The sequence below is a fragment of the Phascolarctos cinereus genome, unplaced genomic scaffold, assembly GCF_003287225.1.
Source record: "Phascolarctos cinereus isolate Bilbo 61053 unplaced genomic scaffold, phaCin_HiC Scaffold_4;HRSCAF=312, whole genome shotgun sequence".
Lineage (NCBI taxonomy): Eukaryota > Metazoa > Chordata > Mammalia > Diprotodontia > Phascolarctidae > Phascolarctos > Phascolarctos cinereus.
The window spans coordinates 656,680,585-656,700,546 of record NW_027555847.1 but is presented as its reverse complement, the minus strand read 5'-3'; the positions used below and the strand labels follow the sequence as shown (position 1 = coordinate 656,700,546).

The 19,962-nt window shown below is 43.5% G+C and overlaps 1 protein-coding gene across 6 annotated transcripts in view; it reads right to left on the bottom strand.

The window, feature by feature from the left end:
* LOC110214106 (uncharacterized) overlaps positions 1 to 19,962 on the bottom strand; it is a 62,002-nt gene that overhangs the window by 10,013 nt on the left and 32,027 nt on the right. For 5 of the 6 annotated variants that reach the window (XM_078153871.1, XM_078153872.1, XM_020994797.2 and 2 more), the window contains one exon: positions 266 to 446. In XM_078153871.1, coding sequence (XP_078009997.1) covers positions 266 to 398 — 133 coding nt within the window. In that variant the 5' untranslated portion in view covers positions 399 to 446. Of the gene's footprint in view, positions 1 to 265; positions 447 to 547; positions 685 to 19,962 lie in introns of all 6 variants that reach the window. The other variant, XM_020994801.2, reaches the window with a different exon arrangement.

Below are 19,962 nucleotides of genomic sequence, written 5' to 3'. Positions count from 1 at the left end.
GTGGGCAGGTTCAAGAGAACCAGGATCATGGGGCGTGAGGTGGGGAGAAGTGGGTGAAGGGTCCTGAAGGTCAGTCCTGGAGAGCTGGGACTTCATTCAGTAGGCAAATAGCCTACAGAATCCAGGAGTGTTTTTTTATATACGGTGAGTTCTTGAAAACAGTAACAACTAACAATAGAGTCTGGGGGTAGAAATGGGTAGAAAATGGAAGCCTCGTTTGGTCACAGGGGCTCAGGGGGAATGGGGAGGCAGAGGAATTGAGTACCTGGTTGGAGATCATGGAAAGGAAGCAAGGACTCAGTGTTCAGAGATCCAGACTGGGTCCCTAGTGAGGAGTCGCTGCTGCAGGGCAGAGCAGGCGGTGACTCCAGGCCTGTGCCCAGGGACGTCATCTCCATCTTTGATTCTTCAGCGAGGGCTCTCCGTTGCTGTGCACAGTCTGGGACCTGGAGACAGCAGGAACATGGCAGGTGAGGATGGAGCTCCCAACCTCAGAGCAGAGACCACAGGATCCATCCTCCAGGACATAGGAAAGGGGAAACAGGACCTGGCCTTTCCTTTATTCCCAGAGGGCTGCAGCAATGAGGCATAGAAGGGCAGGATATAGCACTGGGACTAGAAATTGATCCGAGGCTTTGGCTCCAGGTCCATCCTACCCAGGACTAGGTCCCAGGTCCTCCACCACTAGGAAAACAGGGAAGGACAGATGAATGATAAAACAGGTCCAGGGAGGAGAGCTGCTGGTTTTTAGGAAGGTATAGCAGGATGTGGGGACATGAACAGCATTCAAGGTGCAGGGTTAAAGCATGTCCAGAATCATCTTTCTGTGCTTCTTCAATATCTTCTCTTCTACTGGCTCCTTCCCTTCTGTCTACAAACATGCTGACATTTCTCCAATCCAAAACAAGCCTTCCCTTTATCCTACTATTCCTCTGGTCTATTGCCCCTCCTCCTTTTAATTGACAAACTGCCTAAAAATCTAGGCTCCCTGCCTTACCACCCACTGCCTTCTCAACCTCTTACAATCTGGCTTCCACCTCCGCCCTTCTACTGAAGTTGTTTTCTGAAAAGTTACCTATGTCCTCCACCTCCACCAAATCCAAAGGCCTTGCCTCCATTCTGATTCAGCTCTTGGAAGCATCTAACACTGGTAAACCTCCCCCACTCTTCCCCCCACCCCCCAACACCTCCCACTTTCTGGAAGTTATCTTCTTCCTTGGCTTCAAAGACACCTCCATCTCCGCTCGGTAGGACTGATGGAGTTTCCCTACTTCTCTAGGCTTATTCCCCATTGTCCTCCACTGGGTCCATTTCCCATCTTTCTAGTGCAGCTATTCCCTGAGGCCTTTGGTCCTCTTCTCTCCTCTTGTTTCTGGTTAGTCACAACAACTTCCTTGCCTTCAGTTATTAAGTTATCTACTCTACTGTATTATCTATTCAGCTGTTGAAATTCCACAACAGTCATTTGGATCAAGAAGTAAGAGGAAGTGAAAAGAGGATCAAAGTAGGTTCAAATGGCACCTCTTGTACTTAATAGTGGTATGATCATATGTCACTCAACCCATCTGAGCCTCAGTTTCCTCAAATATAAAATGAAAGATAATAACACACCTACTTTCTGGGGTCTTTAAATGCTATATGAATAATATCTACTATCTTCTTTTTCTTTCTTTTTCTTTTTGCTAGGCAATGAGGTTAAATGACTTGCCCAGGGTCACACAGCTACTAAGTGTCAAGTGTCTGAGGTCAGATTTGAACTCAGGTCCTCCTGACTCCAGGGCTGGTGCTGTATCCACTTCACCACCTAGCTGCCCTCTATCTTCTTTTTCTTTGCACTTAATAGTACTTTTTTTTCCAATTACATGTAAAAATAGTTTTCAACATTCAATTTTTGTAAGATTTTGAGTTCCAAATTTTTCGCTACCCCTCCTTTCTCTCCCTCTTTCCCAAGACAGAAAGCAATCTGATATAGGGTTATACATGTACAATCATGTTAAACATATTTCGACATTGGTCATGTTATGAAAGAAGAATCAGAACAAAAGAGAAAAACCACGAGAAACAAAAACCAAAAAAACAAAAGTGAAAATAGTATGCTTCGATCTGCATTCAGACTCATAGTTCTTTCTCTGGACGTGGACAGCATTTTCCATCACAAGCCTTTAGGAATTACCTTGGATCATTGTATTGCTGAGAAGAGCTAAGTCAATCATAGCTGATCATCGTACAATGTTGTTGCTACTATGTATAGTTATCTTCTGTTTCTGCTCATTTCATTCAACATCAGTTCATGCAAATCTTTTTAGGTTTTTCTGAAATCCACCTGCTCATCATTTTTTATAGAGCAATAGTATTCCATTACATTCATATACCACAACTTGGTCAGCCATTTCCCAGCTGATGGGCATCCCCACAATTTCCAATTCTATCTACTATCTTTTTGACCACATGATTTCTCTTCATAGCACTGATATCCTCCAAGTGACCCAGCCTAGAAAGCCTGGAGTTATCTTTGACTGTACTCATCTCCCTTCATTGCAGTCACCTATTGAGTCTACCATCCCAATACAATCCAACCACCTTAATTCAGGATGTCATTAGTTCTTTCCCAGATGACTACAACAGCTACCCAACCGGTCTTTCTGCCCCTGCTGTCTCCCTTCCAATCCGCCCAGCCAGATTAATCTTCCTAAAGCACAGCTCTGATTACATCATTCCCCTGTTCAAAAACAGTGAACAAAAGTGTGGAGGCAGAACTGTGGAGAGAGTGTGTGCGTGGGAAATATAAATGACCAAGTTCAGCCCAGGAGACTAAAACAAGACTGTGAAAATCTGTGCATACCATGATGAGTTTAGGCTTTATGTTATACAGATTGAGGAGTCGCTGAAATTTTCAGATTAGAAGAAATATATGCTCAGAATTGTGTATTAGAAAGAAAGATTAATTTGAAAGCCAAGGCAAGATGAATGGGCGGGAGTAGGGAACAGATTTGGCCTCTGGTTAGGACACCCATTAGGGGCCATTACACTAGTCATAAGGTGACGAGAGCCTAAACTAGGAGAAATGCCCTGAAAATGGAAAGGAAGGAACAAAGATGTTGCCACGAGACCCCTCTTCATCTCATGTCACTCTGACACTTTCTGCCACTGTCTCCGACTTCACCTCTATCTCACACAACAAGGCGGCCCTTCTCCTTGCCATGGTGAACCCCTCTGTCTCTACAAGTGATCCCACTTCATCCCAGCTTCTCCAGCAGATTGCCCCATCCATCATCCTCACCCTCTTGCTTATCTTCAATCTCTCTGGCTGCTTTCCTATAACTTACAACGCCAATGTCTCCCCCATCCTCAAAAAATCCTCACTTGGTCGGTTCATCCCTACTAGTTTATCATTCCACAGTCTTGTCTTCCTTTCCCCACTAATCTCCTTGAGAATGGTGTTTATAATTGCTGCCTTCAGGAAAGGTGCAGGAGGGGAGGAAAGTGGATTAGCATTTATACAGCAACTACTACGTGTCAGGGACTGTGCTAAGTGCTTTTTACAAATATTAACTTATTTGATCCTCAAAACAACTCTGGGAGGTATGTGCTGTTATTATCCCCATTTTACAGTTGGGGAAACTGAGGCAGACAGTGGTTAAGTGAATTGTCCAGGGTCACACAGCTAGTAAGTCACTGAAGGAGGATTTTAATTCAGGACTTCCCAATTCCTCCACTTCCTCTCCTTTCTCTTTTTAACTCTACAGTCTAGATTCAGACTTCATCATTCAACCAAAACTGCTCTCTTCAAAATGTCTAATACTTTCAACTACCACATCTAATGGTTGTTTTTCAGTCCTCATCTTTCTCGACCCTTCTGCAGCCTATGACACTGTTGACCACTCTTTTCTCCTTGATATCTTCTTTCTAGGTTTCCATAATACTACCCTACCCTGATTCTCCTCCTACCTGACTATTCCACCGGAAGTCTTCTTTGCAGGATCTTTATCCAGGTCATGCCCAGTTAAGGTAAGTTTCCCCCAGGACTCTGTCCTTGGTCCTCTTCCCTTCTCCCTGTATACTCTTTCACTTGGTCAACTCATCAATTCCCATGAACTCAATGATCATCTCTATTCTGATAATTCTCAGATCTGGTCATCCAGCCATAATCTTTTTCCTAACCTTCAGCCTCAAATCTCCAACTGCTTATTGGATATCATGCAATTGGATGTCCTGTAGACATCTTAAACTCAACACATTCGAAACTGACTTCTTATCTTTATCCCAAACATCCCTCCCTTCTGAACCCTGCCATTACTGTTGAAGGCAGCACCATCATCCTAGTCACTAAGCTTTCAAGCTAAGCGTCTTCTTCAACTCCTCACTCTCTCTCATCCCCTCCATCTGCCGCCAGCTCTTACTGAGTTTATCTTTGTAACACCTCTCATACATGCCCCTCCTCTCTCTGACACCGCCACCACCCTGGTGCAGGCCCTCATCACCTCACACTTGAACTACTGCAGTAACTGCTGGTTGGTCTCTTAGTCCCAAGTCTCTCTTCATTCCAGTCTATCCCCTTAGCTGGCCTAGTGAGCTTCACACATCCCCCTAGTGGCTCTCTCTCACTTCCATAATTAAATAGAAAATGCTCAGTTTAGCTTTTCCAGCCCTTCACAACCTGACCCCTTCCTACTTTTCCACTCTATTTGCACTTTACTCCACCTCTTCACCACGTACTCCATGATTCAGTGGCACTGGCCTCCTTATAGTTCCTCAAAAAAGACACTCTATCTCCAGAATCCAGACACTTTCAGTGACTGTACTGACTGACATTCAGTAACATATTCCATGGCTATAATCCTCTTCCTTCTTATCTTCACCACCTGGTTTCCTTCAAGTCCTAGCTAAAATCCAATCTACAAGATTTTTTTTTCCTGGTTCCCCCTTAATGCTAATGCCTTTCCTCTGTTGATTATCTTCAATTTATCCTGCACATAGTTGTTTGCATGTTGTTTACCCAGTAAGACTTCTTAAGGGCAGACTGTCTTTTGCCTTTCTGCTTGCTATGTGTGTGAAAAGGTAGAGATACAAAACAAAAAAGAAAGACTGATACCACAAAGAAAATGTTTCTGTGTCACAAAACATAGCTAGGGGAGGGTGGGGTGGAGACTTTCAGAGAAGACTGAAGTCCCTGGAATATTTACTTTTCTGTGATCTTTTTTGGTCTGCTTACTTTAGAAACATAAAATGATCATATGTAGTATTTAGTTTGGTCCTAAAATGAACTCACCTTGCCTACTAAATCTAGGACTATCACTGACTCAAACATTATGTACTTATTAGTTGGATTTAATTTCAAATTATCTTATTTTCAGAATAAATGAAGGTAGAAGTTGCTGAATGCAAAAGAATTTTAGTATCTTAAGAAGCTTTCTGCGGGCACACGAGATGAGCCTAGCTAACGATTCAGCACCAATACTTTTGCTTAGCGCTTTGTTGACTCTACAGAGGATGGGTTTTTGTTTGGACATGTTGAGTCTGAGGTACAGGCAGGGTTCCCAGGTGGAGACATCAAGCAGGTAGTCATAAATACATGCCTAGCACATTCGTTCTAAACATGGGCCCCACAGACCCATAAGGGGCCTGTTTACAGATTTCAGGGAGTCTGTGAACTTGGATGGGAAAATAATTATTTTCTAGTTGAGATTTAGCATTTCCTTTGATTATTTCAAAACATGATTCTGAGAAGGGGTCCACAGGCTTCACTGGGCTCCCAAAGGGGTTGGCGACTCACAAAAAGTTAACACTGCCTGGTTTAGAGGGCTGGAGGCATAGATTTTAATTGTTTGCATAACAGGGTTGATATGTTGAGAAGATAAATTCTCAGTAGCAGACTGACAAGAAAGGAGAGCAGAGAGAGTCAAGGACTCTTGCTCAGCGAATGCCTACAATGAGGGGGCAGGGAACGGAAGAAGCAGTTGTCAAGGATGTCTCCAGGGAATAACTATACTGGTCTTTGAGTTGGGCAGATCAGAGTTCAAATCTTGCCTCTAATACTGATGAGATGTGTGACCAAGGGCAAGTCACTTGCCCAGCTTCACTCAAATATTTGCAAACTTTAAAGCATTAGGTAAGTGTCAGTTAATATCATTATCATTATTTTTATTAAAAACTAGCAATGAGAGCAAAGTAAAATAAGATGGCAATTTGAAGAGGCTGAAGAATTAATCAAAGCACAATTTTTTTTTTCCAGAGGAGAAAACTCTGTTCGTGTTTACAGACTAACAAGAAGAGTAGACGAGACTAGAGATCCTACAAAAAGGGCTGGGGAGAATGGGAAATGGGAGCAAGGTCCTGGAGGAAGTGAGGAGGGCTGGGACTGAGTGAACATAGGGGTGGGGGTCTGCCTGCTTTAGCGGGACACTCCAGTCCTGCCTTCTAGTCTGCCAGGCCTATGTGTGTGTGTGGGCCTAAGCCTCCAATTTTCTAAGACAAAGGAGAAGGATGACAAAATGGAAGGTACAGGGAGAGAGATTTTAAGGAAGAGAAAGTTTATATCTGATATTCTCTTATGATCTTTCTCAGCAGAAGGCAAGGTCATCTGCTGAGAGTTTCAGAGGGGAAGATGGAAGTGAGGTATTTAGAAACAAGGTCTGGAACAACCTCAGTGAGTAATGAGCTGGGCAGTTAACAAGATATTAATAAGAAAGCTGCCAAGCAACACTGTGGGCCCAGCTGGGGTTAGATGGCTCAGATTTGTCGTGTTCTGGGTCTGTACAATTCTGGGACATTCTCCAGAAATGCTCTAAAGCCAGAAGCAGAAACTGACAAAGCAGATGGGTGAAATGATTTAGGGATAGCAATTGGCATGGCCAATACTGTGGAAAGCCAAGAAGGTAAGGGTTTGTGGCCATGATCTAAGAGTCCCAGAAAAAGAATTAGGCAAAAGCCTTTGAAGACACATGATGGTACAGTAGAAGGAAAACTAGAGTCAGGAGATACTGGTTCAAGGTCTAGCTTGAGCACTTACTACAGTGGGATTTTTTAAGCAAGTAACTGAACTCTCCACAGCAATGTCTTCATTTGTAAAATGGAGTCAAATATACATACTCAAAGGGCTATTACGAGAAAAGTAGGACATAAACCTTAAAAATACTACATAAGTGGTGCTGCAAAAAGGGATGCAGAGCACTGAGCAGAGACAAAGCTGCTGAAGTGGGACAATGGACCGTTACATCCATCTGTAGCAGTTAAGTTTCTGATACTAACTGGATGGGTGGGAGAGAGGGAGAAAGTTCCCTCTCAAGTAAGAGTAGCCCTAGCTCAGAGGCCTGGCCCAGGACTCTTTGGAATGCCTAGGGAAGCCCACCCACCCTAATAATCACAAGGAACACAGCTCAGTCCAGGAGCCTCTCACAGCTGAGATGGAGAACAAACATGTCAGTGTGAAAAGCCAAGAAGAAATAGGGAATGCATGGTGGGGCTAGATCTATTGCGGGTCCTGGGGACAGACCAACTATCCCGTTGGAATGAAGCAAACATTAATAAGTCTGCTTTGCCCCAAGGCCTCTGCTGGTGGAGCCAGGCCCAACATAAGAACAGGGAGGAGACTTCATGTTGGGACAGCTTTGAGGAGGCAAGTTCTAATAGTGAGAAACCAGTGGAAGGAAGAGGAAAAGAGTGGGACAGCAGCAGATCTGCACCCTTATGAAGATGTCCAGACCCTAAGTGTTAATATTGGTCTGAAAATAAATCAGACTGGCTCAGGAAAAAAACAGAGCACTCCAAAGAAACCTTTTTAGAGAAACAAAAGAAGGCGGAGAGATGAAATTCTCCATTTTTACTCCATAATGATCAATCCTCTGTGGAATCTAAATGTTAGATTTTCCAAATCTAAGTATATTTAAATTTTATGAAGCTTTTATTCAAATTAGAAAAGAATTACTTCTAAACTAACAATTTCAGGATTACTTACCATAAGCTGGGGGCCCTCATAACTGCTGAGCAATCCTTTTATTCCACTCTACAGAATTCCCTACAGGGAACATTCCACACCTTTTCTTTACTCCTCCAAATGAAATCTCATCTCTACTTCCCACACTCACAGCTGATAACTCCATCTCTAACTTTAGGCTAACAACAACAATAAATGACATGAATACAGAGCATTCCTGCCCTAAGGTTCTATCTTTGCCCCACCTTTTCTCCTTTCCCCTTCCTAGCCCCCTCCTCCCCCTTCCATCCAAGGTGGGGCTTCTGGGAGGCCTTGCCAGTAGACAGAACACAAACTGGCAAATCTTGGACGATGGTCCAGTGGAAGCTTCCACCTCTGCCCCATCCCCTCTCTCCTACTTCCTCTAGGGTCTGGCTTTAGCAGTTATCCCCTTCCTCTAATATCTTCAAATCTCCTTAGCTGTAAATGAAGCTTTCCCATGACCCTTTGACCCCATCTACAGACTGTCCCATACCTCTCCTTTAATTGCCAAATTTCTACAAAGCTATCTATATTAGCTGTCTCCACTCTGTCTTTACCTACTCACTCAGTTCTCAGCAACTTGGATCTCTGGATCTCTCTCTCTCTCTCAAAGGTTCCACTGAATTTTTTTTCCTTTAAAGTTTGTTTTGACTCTGCAAACCAATCTCTGCTTTTCATTAGTCTCTCTTCTGGATTCTGTAACAAAATATTCTCCCGGTTCTTTTCCTACATTTCAGATAACTCCTTTTCTTGTTTGCTGGTTCCTTTTCCTCTCCCCAACCCCCAACTGCCCCCATGGGGGTGTCCTCTTAGCCTCTGTGTGTGACCTACTTATGTCCATGTACAAGAATCATTATCCTACATACTATACTATATCCTACAGTGATCTCATGGGTGGATGATTTCTAGACCTACACTTCTAGTTTCACATTTTCAATTCTTCCTGAACATCTAAGCATGGATATCTGACCGTCTCAAACTCAGTGTATTCAAAGCTGACTTGATTAGGTTTCTCCCCGAAATCTGAGACCCCTTCCTTCCTTTACTTCTATTTTTATAGATGGCATTGACATCCTAGAAGAGGGAGAGAGAAGCCTAGGCAGCCAGGTGGCAGTGTGGATAAGGCTCCAGGACTGTTGTCAGGAAGACCTGAGTTCAAATCTAGAATCAGACACTTTATTTACTGTGTGATCCTGGGTAAGTCACTTAACCTCCATCTGCCTCAGTTTACCTCAACAGCAAAATGGGGACAAGAACAGCACTTACCTCCCAGGGTTACTGTGAGGATCGAATAAGTTAATATTTGTAAAGCACTTAGTCTAAGTACCTGGCGTGTTGTAAGCACCATGGAAATGCCTATGGGGGGGGCGCCAACAAAATCCCTGATTTGTCCTGTGAAGTCTGGATTCAGTCAAAGGGCCGAACTTGAGGACCTAGAGGGCCATATGTGGCCTCGAGGCTGCAGGTCCCCCACCCCTGGCCTATTCCCTCCTTACTACCTACAGTGTGCCAGGTAACGTAGATATGGAGACAAAAAGGAACAGTCCTTGTCCATTCTGCTTATAGCTAGTAATTACTTGTGGACATCTTCCCTCCCTTCCCATTAGGATAGGAACTGCACATTATTCATCCCTTAAATCTCACAGTATCTCATACCTCATGGGTGCTCAATAAACATTTGAACTGGATTTTATGTCTGGACTGCTGCGTTTGACATTTGCATTCACTTCTGTTCTTGGTACTGGAACACCCCATTCATTTCATCCTTCAAGGCACAATGGTACCATCTCCTTGAAGCCTTTTTAAAATTTTTATCCCACCTCCTCCAACTCCAGGTAAAGGTGACTTCTTTCTCCTTAAACTTTTCATCTTTGTATGTAATTCTCCTCAGCCCCTTGTTCCCTCAGATTTACTTGTATCCGTGACAGACTCCCTCAGCCCTTGTCTGTGAGGCTGTTGGGCATCCCAGAGAGCAAGAACTATATCACTTTTCATCATTGTAGCCTCAGCACCTAGGAGGTACTTTAAAATGGTCGTTGAAATGAAAATGAAATCATCTATGTATATATATATATATGTGTATGTTCACGCAATCTACATGTGCATATCTATTTAGTCTCTTGCTGCCTATATAGCTATATATAAAAATATATCGTCTCTCATTGTTCTGACCTTTAACTTAGCACCTGATATGATACCTATCACAATTTTAACCCTGCTCCTCTGGCTCAATCCCCTCTCCTGCTAGCTGTTCCATTTCCTCTTCCTTCCTTGACTACCTGCTTTTGTCCCATCCTCTTTGCCTGTCACCACCAGCCCCCCTCATCCAGTCTCACAACCTATTTATATATATATATTTTTTGGGGGGGGGGCTAGGCAATCGGGGTTAAGTGACTTGCCCAAGGTCACACAGCTAGTTAAGTGTCTGTGGTCGGATTTGAACTCAGGTCCTCCTGACTCCAAGGCCAGAGCTCTATCCACTATGCCACCTAGCTGCCCTGCACAGCCTATACCCTAACAGTAATCCAAACTTCTCAATAAATAAACTACTGACTGTATGCAGTATCTGAACACTTACTTTACAAGATTTTCAGTCAATCATGTGTTTCTCAATTTGTTCATTTAGTACTGTAGTTTGTTTCCTCTGCTCTGTTTTCTCTTTCAGCACAGATCAACCTATTCCTTTCTAAAAGCAAACTTCTTTCCCAGAAAGTTGGCCATACAAGATCTGAGCAACCTGTCTGTTTTCTGCTGCATAATGTTTGAGAGTTTGGAAAGAGAGCAGCAGTGATTCAAATGTAGACTTCTTCTTTATTCAGTGATGCTGACATGGATGGTTTACTTGTATGCTTTTAGACCATTGTGTCAAACAAAAATCACTATTTTGCACTGCTGTAATGTATTATCATTAATATATTTAAAAAACACATTGTTCTTTGAGAACTTCTGAAATTGGCTGTTCCTTTTTCTTAATTTTTATTGCTACTTTTAAATATCACCTTCATTTCCATCTGCCACATTCTTAGGAGTTATTTTTGTGTATATAAATATGAAATAACATGTCCTTTATGTATAATGAATTTGAAATAATATATCCTTTAAAGATAGTAAGGACTCCAATAGTTCAGAATTTGGACAGGGGCTATGTTGGACTTGACTTTTCCCTACAGGTCTATGCAGAAAGGGATTGGCAAACAAATTACCAATGTAAATGATAATTCAGAGAAGATAATTAAATTATAGTTAACCAAGTGATTAAGAGAACACTGTTTTCAAGTATCTTCTAGTACCATGCAGTCAATATGTTAATTACAAATCAGTCTGATTTATTTATTTACCAAAACAGATCTTTTAGGAGCTCTCTCCTAAGCAGTGGAGGGCTAGTGTAATGCAGAAACAATCCTAGTGGGAAAAACAATTGGACACTTGAAAGTTAATGAATAATAATTCATGTCTACAAGGTTTTAAGGTTTACCAAGTAAAATCTAAAGTACAGCCACCCTGTAAAATGGTACGAATATTGCTATCTCCATTTTACACAGAAGAAAAGAGACATAGAGCTCACTTGCCCAGGGTTACACAGTGAGTAACAGAATTCAACTTAGATCTTCTAACCAGTGGGTCCATTCATTACACCATGTCACCTACTAAAGAAATTCTGGGGCCTGAAGAGAAAAAAATGGATCCTCAAATGTAAAAAACGTGTTCAAGGACGCTTGAATTTCCATAGAACAAGGGCCGAAGGTGAAGCATACAGACAAGACACCAGGCAGTCATGCTTTGCCAGAACATATGCTAATAATACTGGGACAATGTAGGTGTTAGCTGGTGGCTGACAACTGACTGGTCCTAAAAATCTGCACTGAGTGAAGTGATAAACCATTTAGGTCATAAGAAAAGAAGTCTCATCCATCCATCCATCCCATCCATCCATCCATCCATCCATCCATCCATCCATCCATCCATCTATCCATCTATCTATGTATCTATCTATCCATCCATCTATGTATGTATGTATGTATGTATGTATGTATGTATCTATCTATCTATCTATCCATCTATCTCATACATGGAACTCCCAGAACCAAATAACCATTTCTGTAACAACTTAGATCCTTCCCAGGGCCACTGCTGAGCAATATTAAGACAGACTACAGAGGGGCAGTTAGGTGGCACAGTGGATAGAGCACCGGCCCTGAAGTCAGGAGGACCTAAGTTCAAATCCGGCCTCAGACCAAACACTTGACACTTACTAGCTGTGTGACCCTGGGCAAATCACTTAACCCCAACTGCCTAACAAAAAAAAAAAAAGACTATAAAGGCAAGGGCCCAGGGATTCAGCAGAGTTCCAGAGTTCCAGGATTAGCCAGTCCTTTCCTTTCTTCTTCCCTAGCCTACCAGCTCCATGTGCACTGTAGGAGGTCTTTCTGGCTGATGACCTTTCTGGTGCTCTCTCAGCCCTAGGAATCGTGTTTTACTCAGAACATCTTAACAAATCTTCTTGCCTGTACTCTTTACCCCTCTATTTCACCCTTCATGAGCTGTCAAAATAATCTCCCTTATGCACAGGTTTGGTTATGTTGAAATTTAACAACCACCATCAATAAGTATTAGGCATCTACTCTAGGTAGCACAAAGCACTAGGCTGGGAGCTAGAGGAGACACAAAATTTAGTATTGTTTCTGCCCTCAAGGGGCTTAAACTCTCTAGGAGGGACTCTAGCCAAAACCCTTCCATTGTACTCTATTGCCTATTGGATAAAGTTCAAACTCCTCTGTTCAGTATTTGTAGCAGGAGCAATAGCCTAATGAATGCCTGGCCTCCTGCGGGTTAGGTTAGTTTTTCCTTAAAAGATAGTGAAAGTAGTCCAAGATTTAATTAATTGGCTCAGAGGGCTAAGGCTCAAGCTACTGATGGGCTTTCTGGTCCTGAGTACAAAAATCTATGAGAAGTTCTAGCTGGGTCTTAGGATGGATAACCGTGGGTAACACAGAGGCAGGGGATGCACTCAGATGAATCACTGGGAGGAGGTCTTCACTGAATGTCCTTGTTAGGTATCTTCCTCTTGCTCTAGTTTAGTAAATCTCTTTTTGTGAATTGCTAAAATGTTTCATGTGTGTCATTTAATTCCAATATCAAGCCTAAACTACCAGGGAACTGTGGAAAAGGTGCTGGATTTGGACTCAGAAGATCTGAGTTTGAATCCTGACTCTGCTATTTACTACCTATGAGACCTGGGCAAACTGCTCAACCTCACTGTGCTGCAGTTTTCTCATCTCTACAAGTCAGATCAGAGGGCCTCTGAGGGCCCTTTGGCTCTAAATCCATTATGCTTTGATCCTATGAAAAAGCAACAAAGGGCCAGCTGTCCTGTCCCTCTCCTGATCCAGCCCAAGGACACTCGCCTCTAGCCCATGAGCCACACCAGACTCTCTCATGGTCTTCTGTTTTTGTTTGTATTGTATGTGGGTGTCCATGTCCTTACCTGGCCCAACGCCCAGTGGATGTCATCTCTTATTAGAAACCTTTTCCAGGCCAGAGCCTACACAGAGTTCAGCACATGGATAAATGAAGACATTGATTGATGGTGATAAGAACTAAAGAATGCTAAGAATGGGGGCATTTGGGACCCCACAGGAAACCTTGCTCTATTCCTGATCCTAAACTACCCCAATAGGCTTCCCTGCCCTCCTCACCAAGCTGGAATTAGTTCTGGTAACAAGTAGTCCACATCCCCATTACCAAGCTTTTCTGGTGCTAAGGCACCTAAACCATGCTTGTTACTGGAGATAAAAACAAACCTTTACATACAGATTGTCTATTTTTCAAAGCCTGACAAAGCTGCCACCCATAATCTCTTCTTAGCCTCTCAAAGGAACACTCAACTGTGTGGCAAAACTGGTAGCCAGAGAAACAGCCTCTGACCTAAAGATTTCAAGACTCAGGAAATCTTAAGCCAGCAGTAGAACTGGAGGGGAGCAGAAGCCAGGAAGAGAGCAGTCAGTCAGCACCCTCCCCCTCATCGCTAACCTCTCCATGGAGTGTTAAGGGTCACACAGCAACCCTGTAAGCTAGGTAATGCAAGTATTATCATCCTCATTTTACAGATCAATCAATCAATCAATCACTGAGCACTTCTTAAGCACCAACTCTGTGCCAGGAATGATGCTAAATGCTGAGGATATACATATCAAGTATGAAACAACTCCTATTCTCAAGGAACTTAGACTCCATTGAAATGGAAGCTGCTGCTGCTGTTGCTGGAGCTGAAATTCAGGGACCCTTTCTTCAGAGTCAGAATCAGAGGCAGGATTCAAATCCAGATATCTCACTTCTAATCTTATGCTCTTTTCATTGTGCTATCCCATTTATTAGACAGCCAACTTGCAGAAATTTGAGGTGAACTAGAAAAAAAAAGTGACTGACTGGTAATGACCTTGTACCTTGTGTTAGCCGGGCATTAACAAACCGTTGGGGGCTAGAGGCTGCAGGCACTGAGTTCCCTCATGTGTGAACAGTTTTATCCAAAGGACTTAAGATTTTCCGTTACAAACTTATTTGGGACAGGAGTGTTCCCTGACAGTACAGATTCAGCATTTAGGAATCAGCTCCACTTGCTTTCCATATTCTCTTTAGAATTAAAAGATAATTAGGACCCAGAGCCCAGAAAGTCTAGGCACTGAAGGGAAAGGAAAGTGACCAGAATGCTGCTGTCCCCTGAGACTGACCTAAGGGCTGGCACCTACTGACCCCAGAGCACCCCATGTCAGCACTCAGCCTCGGGGCTCCTGACTTCAGGTCCACAGATCTTTCTACTGTGAGGCTCTTGACACGGATAAGGACCTTCAAGTCCTGACACAGGCCACAAAGCTACACTTGAAGAAAACCAAAGACAGGAAAGTGCAACGAAAGAAAACAAAAACAAACAATAACAAAAACCCACTTCTCCACTGGAAGAAAACTCACTTTTCCTCTCCCCTTTTCCCCCACTTTGGGGTGAGAAGGGCAGGAGGAGAGGCAAGGGACATTTAAGATACACAAGAATCCCAGTATTTTAAAGTTAGAAGGGACCTGAGAGGTCATTGAGTCCACCCTGGACAGGAGTCCTTTCTATGGAAAGGTTCATGCAACCTCTGTTTGCAGATGTTTGGTGACGGGGGACTCATTACTTTTTGAACTAGCCCATTCCATTTGGAGACAGCTCTGAGTGGTGGGAAGTTTCTCTTCATAAGAGACTAAAATCTGCCTCCCTGTAACTTCTGGCCCCAGGGTCCAAGAGGGACAAGTCTAATCACAGCTGCCTCCTGCATCCCGCCCCTGAATCTCTTCAATTGATGACAACCTAGCTTGGGATTCATTTCCCTGGCACAACTAACAATTTCATCTCTAAGTCTGACAGCCTTTATTAAAGGACAGGAGGTGGGGAAAAGACAGGTAGCCACACATGCTTGATCTCTGGTGGACACCTGGACTACACTCGGGAACTCACCAGGGAACAGTAGCGGAAAGCTGCCTCCTGATACTGAGTGGGCACAGTTTGGACACTGGCTTGTTTTACACACTGTATGTGTAATGGGTAAATGCAGAAAACACAGATGGGCCTATTCTTGCCCACTCTAGAGAAGCCACACGGAGGGATGAGAACAAAACAGGCGGTGCCACTTACTAGCTGTGTGACCACAGACAAATCATTTCACCTCTTGAAGGAGCCTCAGTATCTTTAACTGTAACATCTGGGCAACCTGTGTGCTACCTGCCTCAGGGCTGTAATAAAGAAAGTGACAGCAATGCCTTAAGACATCACAGGGAGACATTACTGTTGGTACCCAGTGCCTAGCAGAGTGCCTGGCACATCACGGGCACTTAATAAATGCTTGTAAATCTATTCTCTCCTTCGGCAAAATAAAGGCACCTTCTCTTCTGATCTTGTGGAAGGAAATATTGGCCAAAAAGCCCACGGGACTCATCCATCATTGTGTCTGACCCCTTGATTTCAAAGAGAAGAAAGCTGAGGCCCAAGGAGTGAAGTGACTTGGCCAGTGCCACATAGGTAGTAGACAGCAGAACCAGGATCTACACCCAGGTCCTCTGAGTCCAAATCCAGCACTGTCATCATTGGAAGGGCTTGAGTCACAGTTTTCACCTGGTATTCTATGCATTCACATTCATTTCTGTCATGATTACAGAAGACCCAAGATGAAACATGCTTCCTGTCTCCTGACAGAGAGGTGATGGACTCAGGGTGCAGACTGAGATTTTGATTTTTGGACATGATCAACATGGGAATGTTTTGTTTAAATATGCATGTTGATTACAGGGATTTTTTGGTTTCTTTTTCTTTTTTTCCACTGTAGGGGAGGGAGAAAGTCTATTTCTTTTAAATTAAGAAATAAGATTAAAATTTTAAAAATTTAAAAAAAAACACTTCTGTTAACATGAGTCACTGATAAATGACCACATTTTAAACTGAAAACATTCATACTTTCCCTCCAATCAGCCATCACTAAGAGAATAAAATGTTAAAAGGAAAAAAAAATCTGTCAATAGAGCTTTCCTTTTCTTTCCATTAAACAGGTAAGTTGTCTCTTTAGATGGAGATGAAGGGGTAGCTACCAACTAGTGTGCAAACAGGCCAGCCAGCCCAAGGACGATGGCTTCAGTTTGTCACCAAGGAAAAACCCTACAAAGATGCAGCCAGCTTGGATCTGAAGCCGCTAGCCTGGCCAGCAGGGGATGGAGCTGCCTCCGTCCCATTTGCCCACATCAACCCACCAGGTACAGAAGACTCAAAGCTGGTGGAGGTCATCAGCTGAACCCTTTGCACACCCACAGAAGACTTCTCAAGTATTGTTAGTGCAGCAGTCAGTTTGCTAACTAGAACAAAGCATTAGAGCACGCTGTCTGCCCCAGGACGCTTCCAGAACGAGTGCCAAATATCCTCGACACGATGAGTGCGTTCGGGCTCTTGGCAGACAAGCACCAAAGTTGGAGCGGGGCAAACAGCATCAGACCTGGACTTAGGAGGTTTAAATCCCAGCTCATTTAATATCTCTGAGCCTGAGGTTCATCTTGCAAAGCAGGGAAGATAGTATTTACACCATCTTAGAGCAACACCTCATGGTTTTGTCAGGAAAAAAGCACTTTGTAAACCTCAAGAGAGTTAAAGGAAAGGGAGCTCTTATTACTATCATCTCATGGAGGCAGAGGAGGCAGGGGTTCCCTGAGCCCAAGGTCTGTGATCCTTGCACCAGGGCCCCCAGAGTCAGCCAGACCTCGTACAGCAACATCACATCCTTCCTAGCATCCCAAGCCATAGATTTATCCTTCTGCCTTCCACTCCTGAACCTCATCTCTGTTCACATTGTGCCTTATGCCCCTCAGAGTCTTTTCTCATTCTGTTAATCCACCAGCCCAATGTTAGACCTGTTCACTTCCCTTACTAACCTAGCTGAGAGTCATAGTTAGTGATTTAAAGATATTCTTGTTATTATCCAAGGATCTCCTAACCTCTGATCTCCTGACACACCCGCCTTGCCAAGCCTATAGCCTCCAACATCCATCATCCCCTTCCCAAGCTGTCAAGAATGTCACATAATCTGCTATCTAATCAATCTGCTGCTACCGATGACAATTCCTCTCTTTACCCCTACTGACTCCCTGATGCTTTCTCCATAGTGACTGGTGCGATGGAGAGGGTGTTGGGCTTGGAGTGATAGCGATCCGGGTTCAAATCACTTCCTAGCTCTGTCACCTTGGACAAGTCACTTCATTTCTCTGTTCCTCGATTCCCCCATCTTTTGTAAAGTTAGGAAGGTTAGACCTGGTGACCTCTATGGACCCTTTCAGCCCTAAATTTATAATTCTATGATCCTTCTCAAGAAGACTGGGTCCCTGTATCCCTACTTTCTACTCAAGAAAATCACCTCACCTCCTACTTTATTAAGATAATTGGGACCATCAGACTTCAGTGCATTGTCCCTACCTGAAAACTTCTCTTTATCTGCACCCCTCCTGTCTCAGGTGATGAGATAATCTTTTTTTTCAGTGCTAAACTTCTCACTTTGATCTTGTCTCCTACTGTAAGGCTTTGTTCCTTCGGTCATACCTCCCAATCTCTTTCATTTTTGGTCTTTTCCTCCTCATTCAAACATGCTCCATACCCTGCTACCTAAATAAGTGACTACCTCATTTCTTGCCTTCTTTTATGGCTAAACTTCTAGAAAGGCCTCCATTTCCCCACTATTCACTTAGCCATCAATTTAGATGCGAGCTAATTTCGAACTTACACACTCTGTGATTACTTGTTTCTGGTCAAACCTAATGGTCCTTTGCTAGTTCTTCTCCTCCGTGACCTCTCTGCAGCACATGCAATGTCTTGGTTTCTCAAAAATACTTGTAAAGAATGGACAGGCTGGACTCTCAGCTCATTTCTGCAGAGGTGAAGCCTAAACTTCATCATGAAACTTCCCTTTCTGGCACAAAACCCCTATTCTGGAGCAGACACCAAGCACAGTCTGAGCTGGGGACAGACCCAGACACCCAGCAGGTGTTATCCTCCCCATTCTTAGCTGCCTCCCCAGATTCCCCCCAGGCCCACAACACTGACTTAAATCAGCTCCTTTCTGCTACCAAGGGCCAGTAAGCACTTGAGGGGCAATAGAAGCTATTCACCCTTTTCCTCACATACCCTAGCACACCCTTGCCCCCGCATGTTGGCAAGAAGCACAACTACTCACTGCGCTTTTTTTTCAGCAGCTCCCTTCTAGCTGGCGGCTCCCTTGGGTTCCTGTAGTTACCATGTTAACACATTTGACATGGATGAGCATCCCTTCGATCCTCCATACTCCCTTCTCCCTTGGCTTCTTCCCTTGACACTGCTCTCTCCTAGTTCTCCTCCTGCCTTGCTGATTGCTTCTTTTGTGACTCATCTTTCTCCTCTGGCCCCTGAAACGTGGGCGTTCCTCCAACCTAAGTCTGTCTTCAGCCTTCTCCTCTGCCACAGCTTTACCTACTAACATCTCTATGCAGATGATTCCCAAATTGGCACAAGATGGTGAAAAATACTCTGGGCTCAGAGTTCAAGTTCCACCACCTTCATCTGCTGTACTGGGCAGAACACTTAAAAAATTGTTTCTAATTGCTATCTTTCATTTTAACATTGCCTAAATCTACACTCCTCCCCAGCCATCATACCCTTCCTCATCCCCATTTCCAGGGGACCATCCCATGTAAAAAAGATTTTTTTTCTTAAGGAGGAAAGAAAAATACAAAGAGGAAAAAAAAATCAGCAAAACCAATCAATATAATAAAAAATCTGACAATACAGACAATGTTCCACATGTGAGAAGCCCTCACCTCTGTAAAGGTGGGAGGCAGTCAAGTCATTGAGCATTTCTGAGTCGGTTTTTTTCATCAACATGGCTAAGTAAGATGGGGATAATAAAAACTGTCCTACCTCTCTGGGTGGTAGTGCAGATCACATAAGGTGGGTATAAGTGAGTGGAAGTACTTTATCAAGTATAAAGTATAAGTCTACAAATATACAAGATTGCTATTATTAGAATTAGATCCAGATCCCAATCACATGCTGCCTATTGGAAGTCTTTACCCAGACATTTTGATGATTCCTCACACTGAGTATGTCTACACCTAATTTCCCAGTCTCTGATTGGCACCACTATCTTCCCAGTCCCCAGGGAATCATCTCACCCTGCTTTCCTCCTTTCTCTCCCCACAGCCATGACCCTGGTCTACCAGCTCCTCATTACATTTGACCTGCATGTTGTAACAGCTTCCTAACTAGGCCCTGCCTTTAGATTCCCACACCTCCCATGCACCCTTTTCCCTGGTCACCAATCCAAACCAACAGGCATTTATTAAATTCCTACTATGTGCAAGGCACTGTGCTAGGCACAGAGGGTAGAAAAGCAAAATGATAAACAGTCCCTGACCTTGAGGAGCTTACATGCTACTGGGGGTGGGGGATGGTACAACATATAAAGACCTAA